Source organism: Bathycoccus prasinos (assembly GCF_002220235.1).
Source record: "Bathycoccus prasinos genomic : Chromosome_16".
In the NCBI taxonomy this organism is placed as follows: domain Eukaryota; kingdom Viridiplantae; phylum Chlorophyta; class Mamiellophyceae; order Mamiellales; family Bathycoccaceae; genus Bathycoccus; species Bathycoccus prasinos.
In genome coordinates this window covers 261,758-281,912 of record NC_023993.1, presented here as the reverse complement: position 1 = coordinate 281,912, position 20,155 = coordinate 261,758, and the positions used below count along the sequence as shown (strand labels likewise).

The 20,155-nt window shown below is 47.7% G+C and overlaps 15 protein-coding genes across 15 annotated transcripts; 7 read left to right on the top strand and 8 right to left on the bottom strand.

Annotated features, from left to right (window-relative positions):
• Positions 1-407: 407 nt before the first annotated feature.
• On the top strand, positions 408-1,376 carry Bathy16g01440 (histone deacetylase superfamily protein; the record flags this gene model as incomplete). Its single annotated transcript, XM_007508545.1, has 1 exon — positions 408-1,376. The coding sequence occupies one exon, from the start codon at positions 408-410 to the stop codon at positions 1,374-1,376; it is 969 nt and encodes a 322-aa protein (XP_007508607.1).
• Positions 1,377-1,502: 126 nt separating this feature from the next.
• On the top strand, positions 1,503-2,513 carry Bathy16g01430 (lipoprotein; the record flags this gene model as incomplete). Its single annotated transcript, XM_007508502.1, has 1 exon — positions 1,503-2,513. One exon carries the CDS (start codon positions 1,503-1,505, stop codon positions 2,511-2,513), a length of 1,011 nt encoding a protein of 336 aa, XP_007508564.1.
• A 112-nt stretch (positions 2,514-2,625) lies between these two features.
• Positions 2,626-3,507, bottom strand: Bathy16g01420 (predicted protein; the record flags this gene model as incomplete). Its single annotated transcript, XM_007508516.1, has 1 exon — positions 2,626-3,507. The coding sequence occupies one exon, from the start codon at positions 3,505-3,507 to the stop codon at positions 2,626-2,628; it is 882 nt and encodes a 293-aa protein (XP_007508578.1).
• Positions 3,508-3,588: 81 nt separating this feature from the next.
• Positions 3,589-4,161, top strand: Bathy16g01410 (predicted protein; the record flags this gene model as incomplete). Its single annotated transcript, XM_007508556.1, has 1 exon — positions 3,589-4,161. One exon carries the CDS (start codon positions 3,589-3,591, stop codon positions 4,159-4,161), a length of 573 nt encoding a protein of 190 aa, XP_007508618.1.
• Positions 4,162-4,259: 98 nt separating this feature from the next.
• Bathy16g01400 (predicted protein) lies at positions 4,260-5,876 on the bottom strand (the record flags this gene model as incomplete). Its single annotated transcript, XM_007508535.1, has 1 exon — positions 4,260-5,876. The coding sequence occupies one exon, from the start codon at positions 5,874-5,876 to the stop codon at positions 4,260-4,262; it is 1,617 nt and encodes a 538-aa protein (XP_007508597.1).
• Positions 5,877-6,011: 135 nt separating this feature from the next.
• Positions 6,012-6,890, top strand: Bathy16g01390 (predicted protein; the record flags this gene model as incomplete). The annotated part of the gene is made up of 1 exon (XM_007508661.1): positions 6,012-6,890. One exon carries the CDS (start codon positions 6,012-6,014, stop codon positions 6,888-6,890), a length of 879 nt encoding a protein of 292 aa, XP_007508723.1.
• Positions 6,891-7,012: 122 nt separating this feature from the next.
• Bathy16g01380 (unknown protein) lies at positions 7,013-7,339 on the bottom strand (the record flags this gene model as incomplete). Its single annotated transcript, XM_007508624.1, has 1 exon — positions 7,013-7,339. One exon carries the CDS (start codon positions 7,337-7,339, stop codon positions 7,013-7,015), a length of 327 nt encoding a protein of 108 aa, XP_007508686.1.
• Positions 7,340-8,324: 985 nt separating this feature from the next.
• On the bottom strand, positions 8,325-10,655 carry Bathy16g01370 (predicted protein; the record flags this gene model as incomplete). Its single annotated transcript, XM_007508434.1, has 1 exon — positions 8,325-10,655. The coding sequence occupies one exon, from the start codon at positions 10,653-10,655 to the stop codon at positions 8,325-8,327; it is 2,331 nt and encodes a 776-aa protein (XP_007508496.1).
• Positions 10,656-10,825: 170 nt separating this feature from the next.
• On the bottom strand, positions 10,826-12,097 carry Bathy16g01360 (unknown protein; the record flags this gene model as incomplete). The annotated part of the gene is made up of 1 exon (XM_007508421.1): positions 10,826-12,097. The coding sequence occupies one exon, from the start codon at positions 12,095-12,097 to the stop codon at positions 10,826-10,828; it is 1,272 nt and encodes a 423-aa protein (XP_007508483.1).
• Positions 12,098-12,310: 213 nt separating this feature from the next.
• Bathy16g01350 (predicted protein) lies at positions 12,311-13,354 on the top strand (the record flags this gene model as incomplete). The annotated part of the gene is made up of 1 exon (XM_007508496.1): positions 12,311-13,354. The coding sequence occupies one exon, from the start codon at positions 12,311-12,313 to the stop codon at positions 13,352-13,354; it is 1,044 nt and encodes a 347-aa protein (XP_007508558.1).
• A 700-nt stretch (positions 13,355-14,054) lies between these two features.
• Bathy16g01340 (predicted protein) lies at positions 14,055-14,258 on the top strand (the record flags this gene model as incomplete). The annotated part of the gene is made up of 1 exon (XM_007508419.1): positions 14,055-14,258. One exon carries the CDS (start codon positions 14,055-14,057, stop codon positions 14,256-14,258), a length of 204 nt encoding a protein of 67 aa, XP_007508481.1.
• A 266-nt stretch (positions 14,259-14,524) lies between these two features.
• On the bottom strand, positions 14,525-15,745 carry Bathy16g01330 (predicted protein; the record flags this gene model as incomplete). Its single annotated transcript, XM_007508423.1, has 1 exon — positions 14,525-15,745. The coding sequence occupies one exon, from the start codon at positions 15,743-15,745 to the stop codon at positions 14,525-14,527; it is 1,221 nt and encodes a 406-aa protein (XP_007508485.1).
• A 473-nt stretch (positions 15,746-16,218) lies between these two features.
• On the top strand, positions 16,219-17,478 carry Bathy16g01320 (uridylate kinase; the record flags this gene model as incomplete). The annotated part of the gene is made up of 1 exon (XM_007508432.1): positions 16,219-17,478. The coding sequence occupies one exon, from the start codon at positions 16,219-16,221 to the stop codon at positions 17,476-17,478; it is 1,260 nt and encodes a 419-aa protein (XP_007508494.1).
• A 290-nt stretch (positions 17,479-17,768) lies between these two features.
• Positions 17,769-18,491, bottom strand: Bathy16g01310 (60S acidic ribosomal protein P1; the record flags this gene model as incomplete). Its single annotated transcript, XM_007508445.1, has 2 exons — positions 17,769-18,086; positions 18,441-18,491. The coding sequence occupies 2 exons, from the start codon at positions 18,489-18,491 to the stop codon at positions 17,769-17,771; spliced, it is 369 nt and encodes a 122-aa protein (XP_007508507.1).
• A 224-nt stretch (positions 18,492-18,715) lies between these two features.
• Bathy16g01300 (predicted protein) lies at positions 18,716-19,957 on the bottom strand (the record flags this gene model as incomplete). Its single annotated transcript, XM_007508571.1, has 1 exon — positions 18,716-19,957. The coding sequence occupies one exon, from the start codon at positions 19,955-19,957 to the stop codon at positions 18,716-18,718; it is 1,242 nt and encodes a 413-aa protein (XP_007508633.1).
• Between the last annotated feature and the right edge of the window lie 198 nt (positions 19,958-20,155).

The following is a 20,155-nucleotide window of genomic DNA, read 5'->3' as shown; positions in this document are numbered from 1 at the left end:
GACGAGAGATGTCTTTTCTCATCGGAAGCAGAGTGTCGACGATGACGTTTGCTTCTTTGACATTTAAAAGAACTTTGAGGATGATTACGACGAGCGCGGGAGTCACCGCGAGGAGCGGAGTTCGTTTTCCTTCGTTGTCTTCTTTGTCTTCTGAAACACAACAGAAAGTGTTTCTTTCGTTTCCGCGTGGGAGAAGTTCCGTCGGGGGAGACGCGAGACGTGTAAAAGGCGGTTGGTGGTCTTCGTCTTCGCATTCTTCGAGAAGCGCAATAAGGAGTCTCAGCGGGAGTCATCTTTCTCCGAATACTAATAATAATAAACCTTCTTCGGATTTGGACACGAGTTACCTCCCGTTATACGCCGCGGATTGGGCGCGCGTCGATCTACCCCCCGGACACAGATTTCCAATGGAGAAATATCTCCTGACTCGCGAAGCGATCGAGAAAGAGTCGCCAGATTTTTTAAAATATTCCATGCGCTTCTCACCAACCGCGAGGAAAGAGGACGTTTTATTAGTCCACGACAAAGAATACGTGGAAAGAGTGCTCACGCAGAAACTGACGCGCGAGGAAGCGAGGACGATTGGGTTTCCTATGAGCGAACAGTCGGACGGGTACGCCTCGAAATTCTTATCGGAGGACGAGACGAAGCGAGGGGAGCAACACGTGACGAGGAGCTTAGCGAGCACTGGCGGGACCATCAAAATGACCAGAGACGTGTTAGAACACGGTTTCATGTGGGCGGGACAATTAGCAGGAGGGACGCATCACGCGTTTGCAGGGCACGGGGAGGGATTTTGCGTGTTTAACGACATCGCGTGCGCGGTGAGAGTAGCGCAGAGAGATTACGAGGAGTTGTTCGAAGGCGAAGATAGAAACGTTTTGATCGTCGATTTAGACGTGCATCAAGGCAACGGGACGGCGAAGATTTTTGAGAACGATAAAAATATTATCACTTATTCTATTCACGGAGATAGGAATTATCCGTGGAAGACGAGGATGTTATCGGATTACGACATCGCGTTACCGGACGATTGCGAAGACGAGGAGTATTTGAACGCGTTGGAAACGTCGCTACCGAAAGTGTTCGAGAAGCATAAACCTTTTTTGGTGTATTTTCAAGCCGGAGTGGACGCTTTGAAAGCGGATTCGTTCGGAAGATTGAGCATGACCCGAGAAGGGTTGAGGCGGCGCAACAATTTAGTTCTCGCGTTGTGTGTTGAACACGACTGCAAATTAGTAACGACCATGGGCGGTGGGTACGCGAAACCGATCGAGCGATCCATCGAATGCCACTCGGACGTGTTTCGAATTATGGCTTTGAAGCATAAAGCAATAATGGAGGAACGGAAATATTTAGAGAAGATGGTTACTTGATGTGGATGTATGAGTTCGAGGCGAGGCGATGAATTCCCGGCTCCTCGTTTGGTCGAATTTACGAATATTTATTTTTAATTTACGCATCATTTTTTAGCTGTGCGACGACTTGAATGCGACTATATGATGGAGACTACAAAAATCCAATGGTATTACGTGGCTGCGTTTGTAGCGCTGATGATTTGTGTATCAGCATCAGTGAGAGTTGTTCACGCTGCTGTTAATGCTATCATACCTTCGAACGAAGTTTTTTTGGATTCCGTTTGCAAGTGTTTAAAAGAGGACGCAAAAGATGGCCTTTGCACTTCGTTCGCAACTACGAGTGGGTACGGAACGATGCCTTTCTGGATGACGAGAGATATCACTAACATGGCAAATGCGTTTGATTTAGACCGTTTGGTTAATGCCGGACCAGTGGGGTGTAACTTGACTGAGATTGAAGCTTTGAGGTTCAACGCGGACTTAAAATACTGGGATACGTCGCACGTGACAAACTTTGACTTCATGTTTCGCAAAGCGAAAAGTTTTGACGGCAAAGGATTAAGGTTTTGGAACGTAGGAAATGCAGAAACGATGCGAGGAATGTTTCAAGAAACCACGGAATTCGACGACAACATCGCATTTTGGGATCTTCGAAACGTAATCGATCTTTCCAAAATTTTTTTAAACGCGGAAAAATTTAGCCAACCGATTGGTTTTTGGGACGTTTCGAATGTGGAAACCGCTTTTGGGATGTTTGAAGGTGCGAAGCGCTTTAATGAAGATATTAGCACGTGGAATTGGGCATCTATTTTCAGCGGCTCGAACCCTTTGAATTCTTGCAAGAAGAAAAAGAGGAGGATGCGCGCGTTGTTGCAACAACAAACTGACGAGGAAAGTTTGCGACTGTGCGGCGAGGAAATAGGCTTGAAGCAAATGTTTAAGAACGCCCCGAGATTTAACGGAGACGTTTCTCGATGGAAGGGCCAGGCCACGGCTTTTGAGCAAGAGAATATGTTTGAGGGTGCGGATAGTTTCAACACGAAATGGAAATGTAAAACCGAATTTGACGGCCCGACTGAAACATGCAAAGTACGACACGAAGCGGAGGTTCTCGAAGAAATCAGCGAAATCAGAGAGTTCTTTCGAAGCACTTAGTTACGTGTTATTGTGTATATATATGTGCATATACCTGCTCTATTTGCGCGCTAATACTACATCTCTATCTTCTACTCGCTCTCTTATTTGCAGTTCTAATAAGTTCTTGTCGTTACTCTTCGCATCCGCACTCTTCGTCGTCGTCGACTAAACACTTCTGATGTTCCTCGGCTTCGTTCACGGCGTCGCATTCGTCCACTCGCAAAACCAACCGCCAACCACCATTCGCAGTCTCCGGACTCCTGTGTACCGATGCTTTCCCACTCTCCCACATTTCTCCTTTCAAAAACAAAATGTCGCAACTCTCTCCTTTTTCTTCCACCAAGTTCTTCTCGAATAACTTCGCGTTTGATTTCAACGCGTCCGAGAGAGGAAGCAAAACCCGCGACGACATTGACGCGTCTCTCGCCGCCGACGCGATCACTTTATTCACCAACGAATGCTCATCTAAAACCTCCGTTTTCCTCCCGTAATACGTCGTCATCGCTCTCAAAGGTACGTAATCCACGTGCAGTTTCGTGCACAGCGTCCGGCGTAAAAGCGAGAGAGAAACGACCACTCTTTCGGGAGCGTTCTCTCGTCTTCTTTCGCCGCTCGAGTTTACGAAGAAGTTTCGATACTCTTTCACGACCTTTTCCACGTCCCGCTCTAAAAACTGGATCGAACGTTCCGAACAGCCCTCTTCTAATAAAACGTCGCGAATGCCTAACAGGCGAGCGTCTGGATCGAGCGCGTCTAACTCTGCTCGCACTTCAAACTCTGCGCTTTTCCGCTCGCACGCTCGCAGAATATCCGCCGGGAAGGCATCTCTCACTTCAGGTCTCGGTTTCACCACGAACGCATTCTTCGCTGACGATGACGATGATGACGCGGGGGTTATTCTTTTTCTCATCCTCTTTGGTGGCAGGAGTGCCGTCCTCCTCGCCGCCACCGAAAGCATCGTCGGAGCGTCACCAGACAACAACAACAACTTTGGATAAAGTGCAGACAACATTTCCCCTAAAAAAAGGCAGTTTAGATACGAATTTTACCTAACAAAAAAGGAGAGGTTTGTTCCTTGTGTACGATGATGATGATGGCCCCGCACATTGCGACGACGACGACGAGGAACAACTCGATGATGCGACCACCAATGCCTGGTCGCAAAATGAGGCGGCGAGGAAACGTTTTTCTTAACGCGGGAGGAAAGGCAGACGATGACGATATGAATAAGACTGCTCCCTTTCGACTCCCGAATTCCCTGTGGACAAATCAATCAGATTTAAAAACGCCGGAGCAAAAGTGCTCGGACATTTACCAGTCGTACGCGACGATGGCGGCAACGAGACTGGTCATGGCCCAGGACGATGGGTTCGGAAACGAGTGCAGCGAAGACGTGAACGTGAGCGAGACGACGAGTAAGATTTTAACGCACAAGGAGAAACACAGCATGCTCTCGGGAACGAGTTTCGTGCGAAGCATGTTGCAAAGCGCGGATCCAATCTTAAGGTCGGCCGCGTTGAGAATTATAGAGACGAGACGAGTGTACGTGTCCGAAAAGGAAGGGATGGATTGGGAGAGTAGCTTTCGATACGCGAAGGAGGATATGGAACAATGGCGGGTGAAGATGTTGAAACGCGTGGCGGAGAAGTCGCTCGAAGGAGAATGACGATTGGAAATAAAGAGAGGAGCGCGTGTATTTTACTTGTGTACTTTATTTGTGTGTGTATGTTTGCTTGTTTATATGCTGAATCAATCTCCTTCTCTTTAAACGGCGGCGGCGGCGGCGGCGAAACCTTCTTCTTCCCATTTCTTACCAAACGTCTGGCGACCGTTATCGATCCAATGATCGACCATTTCCGCGATACCTTTGCCAATACCCGCAACTTTACCCACCTTTTGTCCTTTTACCGTTTTGCCTAACATGCCTTTCCCGCTGCCTGGCTTTGTCACGTCGTAATCTAACAAACTGATGTTTTTCGCCGCGCCGGCGTAGGCGTTCACTTTAAACGCCTCGACGACGTTCGTGCCCAATTTTCTCGCTTTCATCACCAAATCGTTCAAAGCGTCAACTAACGGTTGGTTTTCCGCGCACAACGCTTGCGTTTCCGACTTGGCTTTTTGTTTCGGCCACACTTCCAAGGCATCCTTGAAAACCTCTTCGAGCAAAACGTCTCCAGTTTCGTCGTTTACGTTCTTCTCCACGTTCATCCACGCCAAGACTTGCGAACCGGCCTCGCCTAAATTGTCCGGACAAGACAATTTCTCCTCGTTGCAGATTCGAATGAACTCCTTCGCTAACACCGCGCCTTGCACACCACTCTCGGCCAGTTTTTGCAACTTCTCCGTCGGTACATTCGAACTCACTTTATTCTTTTTCTCTTCCTCCTTTTTCTTCTTCTCTTCCTCGGTCAGCGGCGGATTTTCAATCAAATACTCCTCGTACGTTCGCCATTTCGGCCTTTCGAATTCGTTCAGTTTTTTCGAAAAGTTGCATCGCACTAAGCACATGGATTCGGCGTCATACGTCCCCGGACAGTGCACTTCGCCTCTCCCTAATTTCTCCTTATCTTTGGACACGTGATACGGACTCTCGTATCTCACGTTCAAATGCGGCACTTTCTCGTTGTTCCCTTTCGCGCAGTGCGGACACTTCGTCAATCTGCCGTACAATTCACCGTCGATGCACTTAAAAATCAACTCTTCCTTCTTCCCGCCGGTGGTGTATCCATTCGCTTTGCACCATTTCTTCAACTCCTCCGTTTTCATCGCTTTATACTTCTCCTTCAGAGAAACGACTGTCGATTCGTCCTCGTTCGGGAAGGTGTACTTACCGTCCTCGTCAACCGGTACCGGCGGATCAAAGCTATCGAAGTTATTCTTCTCGTTCCAAGGTGTAAACCACAACGACTTCTGCGCGTATTTTCGTCTCTTATCCGCTTCATCCGCGCCGGATTTTTCAGCGCGCTTGGTGGTCGTTTTCTTTGTTTTCGTCGTTTTTGCTTCCTTTTTCGTTGGTGGAGACGACGACGGATTTGACTTCTCTTCCTCCTCTTCCTTCGTCTCCTCCTCCTCGACTTTCTGTCGCTTCACCTCTTTCTCCTCGTACTCGTCGACGACCTTCTCCTCCTTTTCCTCCTTCTTTTCCTCCTCCTTTATTTCCTCCTTCACCACCTTCAGGGACAAACACTTGCTCTCCAAAGAAATCTTCTCCTTCGTCTCCTTCACTTGGACTAAAAATCGAGATTTCGTTTCGTCGAATTGGACAACCACGGCTGGTTTCCCGTTCAGTTCTGGTTTGCTGTTCACGTTGACGATGGAGACTACAGTTCCCGGAGGGTAGAGAGATACAGCCTCCTCCGTCGCAGCAGACGCGGAGGACATTTTTGGATTCTTTCGTCGTATCGAGCGGCGTGTGTACCTTACTTACACTTGTGATGATGGAGTCAATTTGTGGGGAGATGATTTTGAAATTCAACGCTCCACTGCGGCACAAAAAGAGGCGGAAGTTCGGATAAAATGGACGACGATGACGATGATTTCAACGTAAAAAACTGGGCGACGTTACACGACGCCGCGTTAGAGGTACTCTCGACGCCATCTGCGCATAAAAAAGCCCTTTTGACTCAAGTTATCGCGAAGAAATGGTTCGACGGAACGAGTATACTAAAAGCCAGAGATATAAGTTCCGGGGGAAAACTGGTAGCAGATACACCGGAAAGAGACGCGCTGGTAACCATCGTCTCGTCGAACTCGAACAAATTAAAACTCGGTTCTGGTCGCTCGATCGAGTCGAGACGGAAAATTTTACACTCGCTCTCGCACATCGAGTCGTGGGCGATCGATTTGAGTTGGGATATTATCGCAAGATTTGGACACGAGGTGGAAAAGGAGAGAGAGTTTTTCGACGATTTCGTACGCGTGGCTTTAGACGAAGCGAAACACCATTTACTGTTAACGAAGAGATTAGAAGAAATAGGAGGAAAATACGGGGATTTTCCCGCGCACGATGGATTATGGCAGTCTGCGATGGAAACGTCGGATTCGTTGATGCATCGACTGGTTGTCGAACACTGCGTGCACGAAGCGCGAGGATTAGACGTCATGCCGAATACGATTAACAAGTTTCGAGAGAACGGGGATGAGGAGAGCGCTTTATTGCTCGAGACGATAGTGTACCCGGAAGAAATTGGCCACGTCAAAGCTGGTTTAAAATGGTTCAAGTTTCTATTAGGAGACGCGTCGGAACGCGGCGGCGAAGAGACGGTGAAAATCTTTCGCGAGATTGTCGAGAAGAAATTTTACGGGGCGTTGAAACCGCCGTTTAACGACGAAGCGAGGGCGAAAGCCGGGTTCGACAGGAGGTATTACGAAGTAGCAGTAGATGCGGTGGTGTAGTCGTGGTAGCAGATAGAGCGCAGATTAGAAACGCGTGTATGTATATCGATTAAAACAAATGTGTTTTCTTCCCTTGTATCATCTCTCTCAAACACAGCTCTCGATCTTCTTCTTCTTCTCCTTTACTTCTTCACCTCTTTTGCAACCTTCTCTCTTTTCTTTTGCAACGCATCGCTCGCTTCCGCGATTCTCTTTGCCATTTGCTCTCGCATCTGCGCACCCATCGGACTCTTTCCTTGCTCCTTCTCCACTTTTCTCTTCGCCTCATCTCTTACAGTCTTTGCCCGTTTGACGACTTCTTCGTCTTCGTCTTCTTTGTGCTTTTCGCTTAAAATTTTAATCGAGTCTTTTAAAGAGTTGAACGCGTTCTGGAACGACGCTTCGATGGCTTTCGATTTCCGCGTTAAAGCTTTAATCACCTCAGAGCTCTTCTCGTCGTCGTCCCCCATGATGACGATGACGATGAACTAACTGTTTGTGCGGCTTTTCGCTGTGTTCTTTGTTTTGCGAATACTTTTTTCCTGCTCGTATTTTGTAAGAAACGCTTCGAATTGAAAAATCCTAAAAAAAACACAAAAATACACGATCACGAACTTTAAAAAACAGATCATGTCTTCTGACCAACGAGGACGAGCGGCGGCAGAGCGATTGGGGAATCAAAAGTCGGCGAACGAACAACAAGAACGAGAAGAAGAAATGACGATAACGACTCCGATGCGACGCGTCCTGACCGTCCAAATTCGAAAAGAAGAAGAAGCGACTCAGAAAAGTGTTCTCGAAATCGTTGAGAAGGTTTTCGTTTCTGTTTTAGAAACGAGCGAGATACGCGCGTACGACGTGACGGTGACGAAAGAGAACGATAAGATAACGTATAAATACAAAGCGCCTGCGCCTTCCTTTCCGTTCGTGCCGAAATCGATCGGTAAACTCTCCGAGACTGGCGTGTGTGAGGTGACCGAAGTTGTCGTCTGTGATTATGAAAAGAATAAACTTGAAAATTTTTGCGAAACCAAAGGGATGCTGTTTGCGGATATGTTCGTGGTGGAGAGTTTTGTCAGATTGGATAAAATAAGCGGTAATTCGCGTGCAGTTGTGTGTGTGGTTGATGTGCGATTGCGATGGCTGAAACGGTTGGACACTCAAAGATGGATGGAAGGGTTAGTGACAAAGGCGACAGAAATGAAAATAAGAAAGAAGTATGAGATTTTGATGAAGCGAGTGGCGAGCGAGTTGAGTGCGACGGCGAAGATGACGAGAAACGATTTAAGGAACGATTTAGAATTTATTCTGCGCCAAAACGTGAACTATCTCTTTTGCGTTTTAGTTTCGATATTGATTTTCTGCTTGGGCTTCTGCCTCGGTGGAATTGATTCCTCGCTCTCGGCGCTTTGGAAAATATAATTTTATTAAAACTACGTACTCGTAGACGTGCATCTACTTTGCGTTTCGTCTCTGTCCTTCACTAATCTTACCAGACAACACCACGAATGAATCACCGGTTGTTTTTTGAACCGCTTGCATTCGTTCAATTGTGCTGCCAGCTTTGTTGCTATCGCCACCTCGCAGCGCGTTTTGCTCCTCTTCGTACTTGCGCAAACGCTTCTCCTTCGCCTTCGCGCCGGGCGCTTTGCCGTGAAACTTCCAGCACAACTCGCGGAAGGCTTCTTTTGGAGTCAACGTACGTCCAAACTCGTCGTACTTATCAAGTTTGAAGTTGAACTTTCGAGTTTCGGACGACGGGCCGCCGCCATCTTGTTCTTCAATCACTCCAGAGGCTTCTAATACGCGTTTGCGATCGTGGTGATCTTTCAAATCGTTCGCGCGTCCACTCCAACGCGGTCCTTTATCTTCGAGCTGACCGGAGGCTTTCATGTCTTGTAAAATGCTCGCTAAACCAATTCCAATTCTGCGCGATGGATGGATTTTAGGCTTTTCTTCTTCTTTAACCGCTCCTTCGCCGTCTTCCATTTTGACATCGACGGCACCATCGACGCTCTGAACAATTTGCGGAGCGTCCTCGTCTTCTTCGTCCGGTAACTTGTCCGCTCGCGCCTTCTCCCAATCGATTACTTCTCCCTCGGCGTCCTCTTCGACGTGGTTGGCTCTTTTCCGTTTCAAGTTTTTAGAGGTTTTCCCTCTCGCGACGAACGCGTTATTTTCGTCGTCACCGCCAGACGTATCCGCGCCGACGCCGCGACAGAATTCAGCGACATCCGTTAGGGCCAAATTTTTATCGTTCTTTTCATCATTATCTGCGTTCATATCGGTCGGCTTTTCTCGTTCGAGCTTGGCGATGCGTTGAAACAAAGATTGTTCCCCATTCGCGGGAACGATTTGCTTTTCTTTCTTTTTCGTTTCTCGTGCGGATGCGAGCGCTCGTTCCAACTCGTCGTCCTCTTCCTCGGCGGCGAAATCTAGAGGTTCTTCATCGCCTTTCTTAGTATCGCCGGCTAAATTGGCTAAGATTTTCTCGTCCACGTTATCTCTCGCTTTGTCCATTGCCTTGGCCCACGCCTCGTCGTCTCGAGACGGCTGTTCTTCTCCCGCGTTGCCGCCGCCATTCTTCCTCGATCTTCTGTGCGTCCCCGCCGCGTTTGCCTCCTTCGCCAACTCGTCGCTTTCCAACTTTGATACGTCAAATCCACCATCCTCGTCGTCTGAATCCTCGTTTTCTTTCTTCTTCTTCTTCTTTCGCATCTTCTTCGGCTTATCTTCTTTGCCTCCTTTCCCTTTTTTCTTCTTCTTACTATTGAACTTCATCAACTCTTCCTCTTCTTTCGTATACGCGTCTATCTGCGTGGCTGTTTTTGACACCTCCGCGGAAGTCAATTCGCCTTTCACCAATCCAGCCATCCGTAACTTCAACTCCCTCGCGTTTCGTTTCCGAATCTCCTCGGCGTCTTTTTGAACTCCTCCCGTGCCATCTAACGTCGCGAATCTTTCGTCCTTCTCTTCCTCTCCGTACTCATCGTCGTACTTGGACAAAATCTTCTTCTCTTTCAATCCCGTCAACTCGTCCTCGTCTTCGCGCATAATCTCGTCCTTCTTATTTCCCTTTCCAGCTAACTTTTTATTCTTCAAAACCCTCTCTCTTTCCGCTATTTGAACGTTCTCCAACTCGTCCTCCGAATCGCTATCTAAAATCGACTTATCCGCTAACGTTAAAACGACGCCACCTTCTCCCTCGTAATGGATTCCTCTCTCCTCGGCGACGTGTTCCAACGCCGCGCGGTCCACCTTCAATCCCGCCAAGTCTTTCTCCGTGTATTCAACGGACACGTGCTCCTCTTCTTCCTCCTCGTATCTGCTAGCTATTATATCTGCAGCAGTCGTCCTTTTTTTCTTCGACTTCTTCTTCATCGTTCTCGATTTTTCCACCCACGCTTTCGCGTCCTCCTCTTCTGTGCCTTCTCCTTCGTATAACTTCCTCGCTCGCTCGTGGTCTTCCTCGCGCAACTTTTTCGCTTTTCGTTCGTTCAACTTTTCTCTCAACTCTTCCGTTCGTTTTAATTCGAGCAGTTTCTTTTCCTCTTTTTCTTTCAAGATCTTCTCCGCGGCTTTTACGCCGTCCGTATCGTCGTCTTCGTCGTCTTTCGGGGGATTCGAATCCATTTTTAACGGCGCGAGGCCTAATTTCTTCCTCAAATTGTTCGTCTCCGCGATGGAAAGAGAGAGGTCAGATTTCTTCGACAAGACGTTAGTATTCGTCGTCATCATCGCCTCCTCCTCGTTCCCTTCTTTTTCTTTTCCCGAACGGCGGCTCATTTTGTCTCTCAAATCGCAACAAGAAGAAGCGTTCAGGCGAAGAGGAGATGATTAATTTTTGTGGGGAAGAATTGGAGCAAAACGAAAAACACAAGTCTGACGTATGAATAAGTCTACGTACGCGCAAATAATGAGTGCAACCGGAAGACGACTCACGCATTATGAAATAACTAAACGCTCTTTACGACATCTCTCGCCCCTCTCAAGGCTTTCTCGATCAAGGGTTTTGTTTCGGGCGCTCGAGCGACGGCGGTGAACAACGCCAAAGCTTGTTGCTTGACGTTCGGGTCCGAGCTCGTCATGAACGTGGCTATTTTACGAACGACGATTTCGTCCGAGCAGAGCTTCAAAGCGGTGCCTGGAAATTTGCAGCAACAGCTGATTCCGACTAACGCGCGAGAGGCGGTTTCGTTTATTTCGTCTTGTTTGAGGCGTTCGAGATCTTCCCTCGGGTTCAAACTGCCGCCGTTTTTGAAGTGTTCGAGATATTTCGCCTCTTCGTTTTTGGTGAAGATATCGACGCCTTCGTCACCACCCCCGACTCGTTTTATTGCCGATGCGAACACCTCTAAACCGCCGTGTTCCATGGTAATCTTCTCCGCTTCCGAGACGGACAAAGCTACGAAGAGCTCAAACGCGCCGGCGACGATTTGTTTCGGCGCAACCGCGTCTTCCTGCCGCCGGTAGTGGACTCTTTTCGCTTCCTCTTTTCCGTTGTTTTTGCTACCGTTGTTGTCACTGCTCGTGCTCTTATCTTTTTCCTTCGCCTTTTCCTCGCTATTGTTATTACTATTAGTATTACTATTCGTATTATTCGTATTAGTATCGTCGTCGTTAACGTCGTCTCCGCTCATCTTCTCTCCGGGAAAATACCTCCCCTCGACGTATTCCACCTCGCACATTTTCCTCGCCTCTTCGACGACTCTCTTCCCATCATCTCCCACTAAAACGAAACTCGCGCATTCTTTATCTCTGCACGTCCACACTAAGCAGTCCAGACCGTTGACGATTTTCACTCGTTCATTCTCCTCCATTGCTTTCTCGATCGCTTGTAGTACTATTTTCATTCCTTTTTGTTCGTTTCGAAGCATCTCTCGATGCGCTCGTTCCACGTTCCCGAGGAAGCAGCTCAAGGCGGCCAAGGCGGCGGCGGTGACGCCTTCGAAATCATCACTTTTAGTATCGTTATTCTCGTTATTCTTCGTCTCTAAAACGTCCAAGATTGGTTCAACCACCCGTAAGAAACTCTCCGGGTCGAGTTTCACTCGCAACGATAACGCCGCTAAAGCGATCAGCGCTTTCGCTTGCACCTCTGGCGTCGAGTGCGCGTTTATTTCTGATATCATATTTTCCACGAAATTGATTGGCAACGCGGGCGAGGTGTTGTTCGAAGGCATCGCCGCGGAGGCGTTGTTGATGTTTTTGCGACGCAGAGCGCTCATCTTTATTCTCTGCGCGCGCGCGAGATACAGTGCGGGGAAATGGAAGAAAAGTTCGTCATTTATTCTCATCACGCGAGAGACGAGCGATTAAAGAAGAGCGAGAGTTTAATCGAGGATCTTTTCGCTTCTCTTCGAGAGTCTCTCGCTCGTGCTCTCTCTGAACGCGCGCTCTCTTTTCGAAAGGACGTCTTTATCGTCTTTATCGTCGTCGTCATGGCTGCTCGTACTGCTCGTGATACTGACGAGAACAACACCAACGGGGAAGAAGAAAGTTGTTACGACATCTTGGGCGTCTCGCCGCAAGCCTCGGAGAAGGAGATCAGAAAAGCCTACCGGTTGTTGGCGCTGAAATATCACCCGGATAAGTATCGAGGACCATCCGACGATGAGAAGAAGAAAGCTGATGTGGCGAAGAAATTCGCGTCGATGACGGTCGCGTTTGACTGCCTCTCGGACCCGCTGAAAAGGCTGAAATACGACCGAGAAAACGCAGTCAACGGGTTAGAAAAATCGGACGTTTTGATCAACGTGACGTTCAAGGAAAGCATAAACGGATGCACGAAGTTAGCCATGGTACCGTTTAAGACGGTGTGCGTGAAATGTAACGGAACCGGGAAGGGAGGCGTCGCGTGCGCGAACTGCACGGTACTCACCCGCGGGAGCTGCCGGACGTGTTTTGGTAAAGGCGTTCTCGGTAATAACGGAGGTACCATGAACGAAGATGAGATATGTAAGAAGTGTAAAGGCATTGGTGCCGTGGACGATTTCTTCCAAAATCGAGTGGAAGTGCCGAAAAATCCAAAGCAAAACCAACGCGTGAAGATTCAAGGACGCGAGACGTACGCGGTTATTTATACCATGCCTTCGAAAAAGTTTCGAAAGTGCCACTCGAACGAACACGACGTGAGAACAACATTACAGTTGACCGCTTTAGAGGCTAAAGAGGGTGGTTTTTTCGAAGTAGAAACGTTGCACGGGAAAGAAACCGTGTACGTCGAAGACGGGACGGAGGACGGCGCGGAGAAAATCTTGGAAAAGCAAGGGATCGAAAAGAAAGGAAACCAAATCGTCTCGATCGAGGTTTTACCTCCTCCGGTGGTCGAAGAAGACAAAGAAGAAGAAGGGAACGAAGAAGAGGGAGAGGAGAAAGGAGGTGAAAAAAGAAAAGCAGATTTGGAAGAAGAAGAAGAAGAAGACGTCCAAAAGCTTCTCGCCGAGAAGAAGCGGAAACTGTTGGAAAAGCTAAACTCCTCGTGAATACAAACAGAAAGAAGGAGAGAGAAATCCGTTCGCGAGATTTTCTCTAGCTCGAATATAGCATCGTAGCACGTAGAAACGCGACAAAAACGTAGCGCACAGTTCGTCGTAATACTATTAATACTCATACTAATAACGAACAAAAGAACGCATACACAGAGAGAAGGAGGAGTTTTCGCAGCAATTTTTCTCAGAAAACCTCTCTTTGAATAACTCCATTATAAAATATTCATTTTCACTCTTTTGCTAAACTTAAAAGTAGTGGTATTATGTTCAGAGCGACGGCACAAAAGGCGCTCAAAAGCGCGGCATCTCGTTTGACTCCTCGCGGTGGTGGTCTCGCGACGAGGAGAAACATGAGCGGAGGTGGAAGCATCGAAGAAGAAATAGGTAAGAAAAAAAGTCGATCGCATCAAAATCTCTTCTTTCCCCGGACAACGATACGATCTCTCTCTTCTCTCTTTGATGACGACAGATATTTGCGTGCCCTTTTGTCGTTGACTAAGAATGGAATAGTAATACTAATAACGAGAAAAGCAGTATTGCTTTTGATGCGATTATTGCATTCGTTTTACTTTGTTTTGAGAGTCGAAAGTCAACTCGTGTTATCCTCCTCTAACCTCTTCAATTAATTTCTCTTTCTCTCAAATACCATCCATCTCTTCGATGATGCTGATGATAACAAACAACAACAGCTGAAATGAACAAGTGGCGAACGGTGACGTTTCTGGCCATTCCGGCGTGCGCGGCGTTTGGCGTGTACTCCTTCGCGACGGCGGAACACGGCCACGGAGAGGAACAACCGGCGTACTCGTACTTGAAACGAAGGTCGAGAGAGCAATGGCCGTGGGGAGGCGATTTGGGGTTGTTTGAATACCCTCACAAGGAAGATGGCGGACATTAATGTATACATATATCCGTTTTTACGTCTTTCTTTCCGACGGGAATGATTGGGAAAGAATGCGCTTGGATGATGTCGCTTTGGTGTTTGTTGTGTCGAGCGCGAGTTGTAATTATATATAAACATATAAACCTTTTTATTATATTAAACGTGATGACTCTCTTATTATTCTCTTCTCTTTTATGATGTTGTTGTTGTTGTTTTTGTTATTCTTATTATTCTCTCTCTCTCTTCCGTCTCGTGCTCTAACAGCGTCCTGTGGATGATGATTAAACGCGTTTCATTTTCACGTCTTTTAAATACGCCTTCTTCTCAGCCTCGTACGCGATTTCACTTCTCGCGATGAGCTTTTTCAAGACGTCGTACGTGGTCAACTGAATAGACTTATTCGGCATATTCTTCACGGCGTTGGGAACGAAGCCTCTGAACAAGCCGCCGACGCCTTGCGTGGCGACGATGTTTTTCGCCGCGACGACTATGTTCGTCGCCGTGCTCGATTTCATTTGCATCTGCCGCCTCACGGTATCGAGTGGATAGCACGAACCAGTGGCAACTGCGGTAGCCATTAAAGAGGCCATGGCAATTCCCTGCGGTTCGTTGCGGATCTCTTCCGGGATGGTCTGTTTAAACAAATCAAACGCGCAGAAATTCAACGCCGAATACGGAGCGATGGACAAACACGTCGCCGGTAAACCTTTCGCAAACGCCATCACGCCTTCCTCTCGCATAATGTTTTTAAACACTGCTACCATATTTGTCGTCGTCGGGTCTACGCTTAAACGTAAGCGAATGATATCTAATGGATACGTCACAATCGTCGCCGTGCACGCCGCCGAGGCTCCGGCTAAGAGTCTCCCCGGCACGCTCAACTCGCCCGTTTTCTTATCCGTATATTTCTTCTTATAAAAATCGTACGCGAACAACATCGTCGCGGAATACGGCAACACTCTCGCCACTTGCGGCGTATTCCCTCTCCAATACCCAGCCAAACCTTCGCTCTTACCAATCGCCATAAACGCCGGCACTAAACCTCCGCTCACCGCCGCTTTCGCGGCCGCGCTTTGTTGCGACGCTCCAGACGTTTGCATGATAATTTTCAATCGATCCAACGGAGCGGTGCACGTTTTCGCCAAAGCGCCGGCTAAACCCCCGGCTAAGAACACCGCGGTCGTTTTCCCCATCATGTTCACGACGATACCTTCTCGATTATTTTTTAACATTCTCGCAAGCGGTATTTTAATACGTTTTTCATCTGCTTTTGTCGTTTTCGTCTTTGCGGCGCACACCTGAAACTGTTCGTTCACTTTCGCTCTCGCGAAGGTTATCGACGCCAACGGAATCTCCACGTTAAAAGTTTGTCTCGTCTTTAATTCTCTCTGAATTTTCATTTTCGTTCGTTCGATGGCTTTTGTGAAGCGGTTGGTTTCGGTGTTTACGACGCGAAGAGAAAACCCAACGCCGTCGAGGTGCTGTTTTTGTTCCAATTTCATATTTACTCTTTTTTTCGTTTCGCTGTGTCCCTCGTCTCTCCTCGTCTAAATAATCTATATATAAAGAGCAATATATAACAAAAGCTCTTTTCGATGGGACGACGTTCTTCGCAGTGCTGTCCTTCTTCTCGCGCTCTCTTCTCGCTCTGAAGCAAACGTCTTTTTTAACGAACAAAAACGGATGAGAACAAAAACAACACACAAAGAGGATAAAGTGCGAAATAAAGTGCACAAAAAGCACCAAAAAAAGCACCCCAACTCAAACCAATAAAAAACAAGGGCGGCTCTTCTCTTTTCTCTCTTCTCTCTTTTCTCTTCTCTCTCCTGTGACCTAAATTTTTCCTTCTCTCATCACGAACACAAAGAAGAAGAGAAAAGAGAGTGTTTTCCCCCCCCCTCCTCTTCCTCAGAAAGAATTGCCCCTCTTTCTCTCTCTCTCTCTTTGTGTTGTTGTTAAAGTAGTAGCGCATGAGATGAACGCAACATCAACTTTTAAAAGTTGTCGCGCGTCCTCCTCTTCAAACGCCTCTTTTCCTTCCTCTTCTCGCAAAGCTGCTAAGAATACCCCGACGAAAGCGCTCGCATCTGGAGCAAGAAACTGGAGCGTCGTTGTCCCCTTAAGCGGCGGCGGCGGCAAAAAAATTGCATTAACCGCGAGAGCGAATCAAAGAGGAGGAGGTGTTTTTGAAACGAGCGGCGATGCGGAAGACGAAGGACGACGACGGACGACGTTAACCTCGCGAAACTTAGGAGGAGGAGTTTTAGGAGCTTTTGAAACGACCGCGAAAAGTAGCAGCTTTAGCAGCATGAGTTCGACCTTGATGTCGAAGAACAAAAAAGCGACGAGCGACTCTGAGGACGAGGACGAGGGAAAGACAACAAAGGGTAAAGACGCCACCTCTCTCTCCTCGAAGAACAACAAAAACAACATTAACAAAAATAAAAACAAAAACATGAGCGACGACGAGTGCGAGACGACTCCGGCGAACGCGAAGTGGAAGCGAGTGATGCTTAAGATCTCCGGCGAGGCGTTATCGGGAAACACCTCGAAAGACGGACAAAATTTTGGTTTAGACCCGCGCGTGGTGGAACGCATAGCGGGCGAGATTGTTGCGGCGAGCATGTCTGGGGTGGAAATTGCCGTCGTGGTTGGCGGAGGAAACTTTTTTCGGGGCGCGAGCCACGAAGGGGCGCATTTGGATCGCGCGTCTGCGGATTACATGGGGATGTTGGCGACGGTCATGAATGCGATTTCGTTGCAAGGCGCGATTGAAGCGAAAGGCGTCCAAACGAGAGTGTTGTCGGCGCTGAGCATTAAAGAAGTGGCGGAACCGTACATAAGGAGACGCGCTATGCGGCACTTGGAGAAAGGGAGGGTGGTTATTTTCGGCGCCGGGACGGGGAATCCGTTTTTTACCACGGATACGGGAGCGGCGTTGAGAGCGGCGGAGATCAACGCGCAAGTGGTGTTAAAAGCGACGAAAGTAGACGGCGTGTTTTGCTCGGACCCAAAACAAAATGTAAACGCGAAGAAATACGAGAGGTTATCGTACGAGACCGTTCAAAGGTTAGGATTGGGTGTCATGGACCAAACGGCAATCACGATGTGCCGCGAGAACGATTTGCCAATTGTCGTTTTTGACATGACAAAAGGCGGAAACATTCACAAAGCCATCCGAGGGCAAGCCGGAGTCGGGACGTGCATCTCAGACTCAGACGAAAAATGTCCGTGATGTAGTAGATGTGAGAGAGAGAATAATAAATACTAGCTCTCCTACAGTATTTAAATAACGAATATACGTTGTTGTTGATTGTTGTTGATTTTGATAACACGACGGCGACGATTGTACTTTATACCATATAATTAAAGAAAACAACTAATCTATTGTATACGCAGCATTTGGATACGAAACTACTAAACTTTCTTCAATCACACGCGTGGAGTCACCACGCCACACAGGTGGTATGCGTGTCGTCTCTTTTTATATTTGAGGTCTACCAAACTAATGTGTGTTGTTGTTGTTTAATCGAACAAGTCAAAGCCCATGTCTTCTTCTTCTTCTTCCACCTCTTCCTCCTTCGCGGCTTCACCGCCACCGCCACCGCCAGCGTCGCCACCACCGCCACCGCCACCGCCGCCGCCGCCACCGCCGCCGCCGCCGACGTTGGAGATCAACTCTTCAACCGGTTTGGATTGCAAGAATTTGGAAAACAAGCCCGCCCAGTACGGTTCGATGGTGATACCGGCGCCCTTGACGACCGCGTTGATCTTGTCTTCGGTGATTTCTTGGCCGTCATCGTGCAAGATGAGGGCCGCGTAAGTGCAAGCAAGTTCTCCAGACTGTATGATGTATTATAGTGGTAAAGAAGAGTTGAATAAAAAGAAGGATACGTATTCGTCAGTACTCTCAAATCAAGGGCTGCTCTTCTGCATCCTCCTTCGACCTTCCCTCTCAAGGAAAAAAAAGAGAAAGAAAATTCCGCGCGCTTGAAATGCGATGATACGAAGGTGAAACGCAGAGTACGAGCGCGTCATCGAGCGAGCAACCATTCTCTCCGCGCAATTCGCGACTACTCGTCCGCGTTTTATCCCTTCATCTCGATCTCTTTAAAGCCCAAACGCGCGCAAAAATCTCGCCTCATTCTTTTTTGGGGCTAAAATTTTTTAGGCGAAGAAAAAGAAAGATTTCAAAACGCCCTCCTCGCCGGGGCCCGCTCTAAAACATCGCGCGAAAATCTCCGACATCGTTCAAGCGGGGATTCGCATAGTAGAGATTACGAACGTACCATTTTTAGTTAGTTATGTGTGTGTTCCTTAAAGCTGTGTAATTAAACCTTTAACCGATGGGGCAATAAGAATGACGATTTTCTTGGTTTTTATTGTTTCTCTCAAATCTCAAAAATACTCTCCAACACTCCTTCTTCTCTATTACTACTCGTTTTTCTACGTACAATAATGTTTCTCTTCTATTATCGTTTATTAGAGGATCCAAACCCGCCTTTTTTCTTGGACTTGTTCTTGTTATCTCCTTCGTACACGTCGCCTTCTTTGTACTCCTTCGCGGGCTCTTCCGGCCAGTCGTCGTCGTCGTTTTTTTCGTCGTCGTTTTTCTCTCTCAACCTCGGTCTCTTCTTCGGTTTTTCTCTCTCTTTCCTCTCTTTTTCTCTCTCTTTCCTTTTCACGTTCTCCTCTTGTTCTTTGCGTCGCTTGGTTTTCAACTGCTCTTTTTGCGCGCGCAATTCGTCTTGCGTTTTCACTTCCTCGACGGTTTTTTCCACGTATTGATGGAATAAAACTCGACCTTCGCACGCGCCTTCTTCGACTTTGACCAACTCGAGGTCCAGTCTCGGGCCGAGTTCTTTTAAAAGAATTTTCGCGGTCGATTTCGCTTTGTTCACTCGATCCAAGTCTTGCGCTAACTGGACTTTCGTTTTTGGGTCGTCTTCGCTGTCGGAAACGTCCGAGTCTGACCCCGGTGAACTCGCCGCGCCGGTAAAAAACTCGCTAATATCCGCCATTCGCCCCATATCGGGCACCTCTCTCGATTTTAACATTTTCCGCAACTTCCGATCGCCTTTCGCCGGCTTTGCGTCCACGTGGAAATGCCTCAATCTATACAAATTCGTCTCCTTATCGTGATCTACCAGAACGACTCGTTTACACGAACTTAACTTTGCTTTTTTAACGTTCACCGCCGGGAAAATATTCTGAAACGTCAACGCGCACAGCTTCTTTTCGCTCTCTTGACCGGCGGTGCTAAAATTATTCAAAACCACCAGCGCTGGATTCAAAAACGATTTCCCTCTCGATTTTGGATTCTTCTGCGCTTTCTTCACGTCCCTCTCTAAAGAATACTTATCGATTCGAAACGTCAACGTCGGTCCTCGCGGCGTTTTGCATATTTTCAAGTATTTCGCGTTTTCCGTGGCTGAGAACAACAAGAAATGCGACACGCCTAAAGGCCCGGCGACGTTGATGAAATCTTTCAGTTTATTCGATTTCGAGTCTTTCAGCTTCGAGGCGGTGTTCGGTTCCATGATTTTCCTCACGTCCTCGGTTAAACTCTTCACCAAGTGCGAGAGTTTCCCTCGTTTCACCACGAACGTTTTCGGGACGTTCGTTGAGGACGATTTGACATTTTTCTTCGCACCGTTTGTGTTCTCTTCGCTCACCGCGTGCGTGCGTTTTTTTTTCCTCCGCGTTTTCGCCATTATTACTATTAATACCACTACTCTCTCTCTCTCGCTTTCTCTCGACAGAACAGAGAAGAGACACCAAGAAGAAGACCAAGACCAAGAAGACAAATTCAAAGAGCGTTTGTTGTTAAAATGAAGGTGGCGGCGTTTTTTTTTTGAGGTGAGTTTTTTTTTTGAGAGCCAAAACGAGACTGTCAGAAAAGGAAAAAAAAC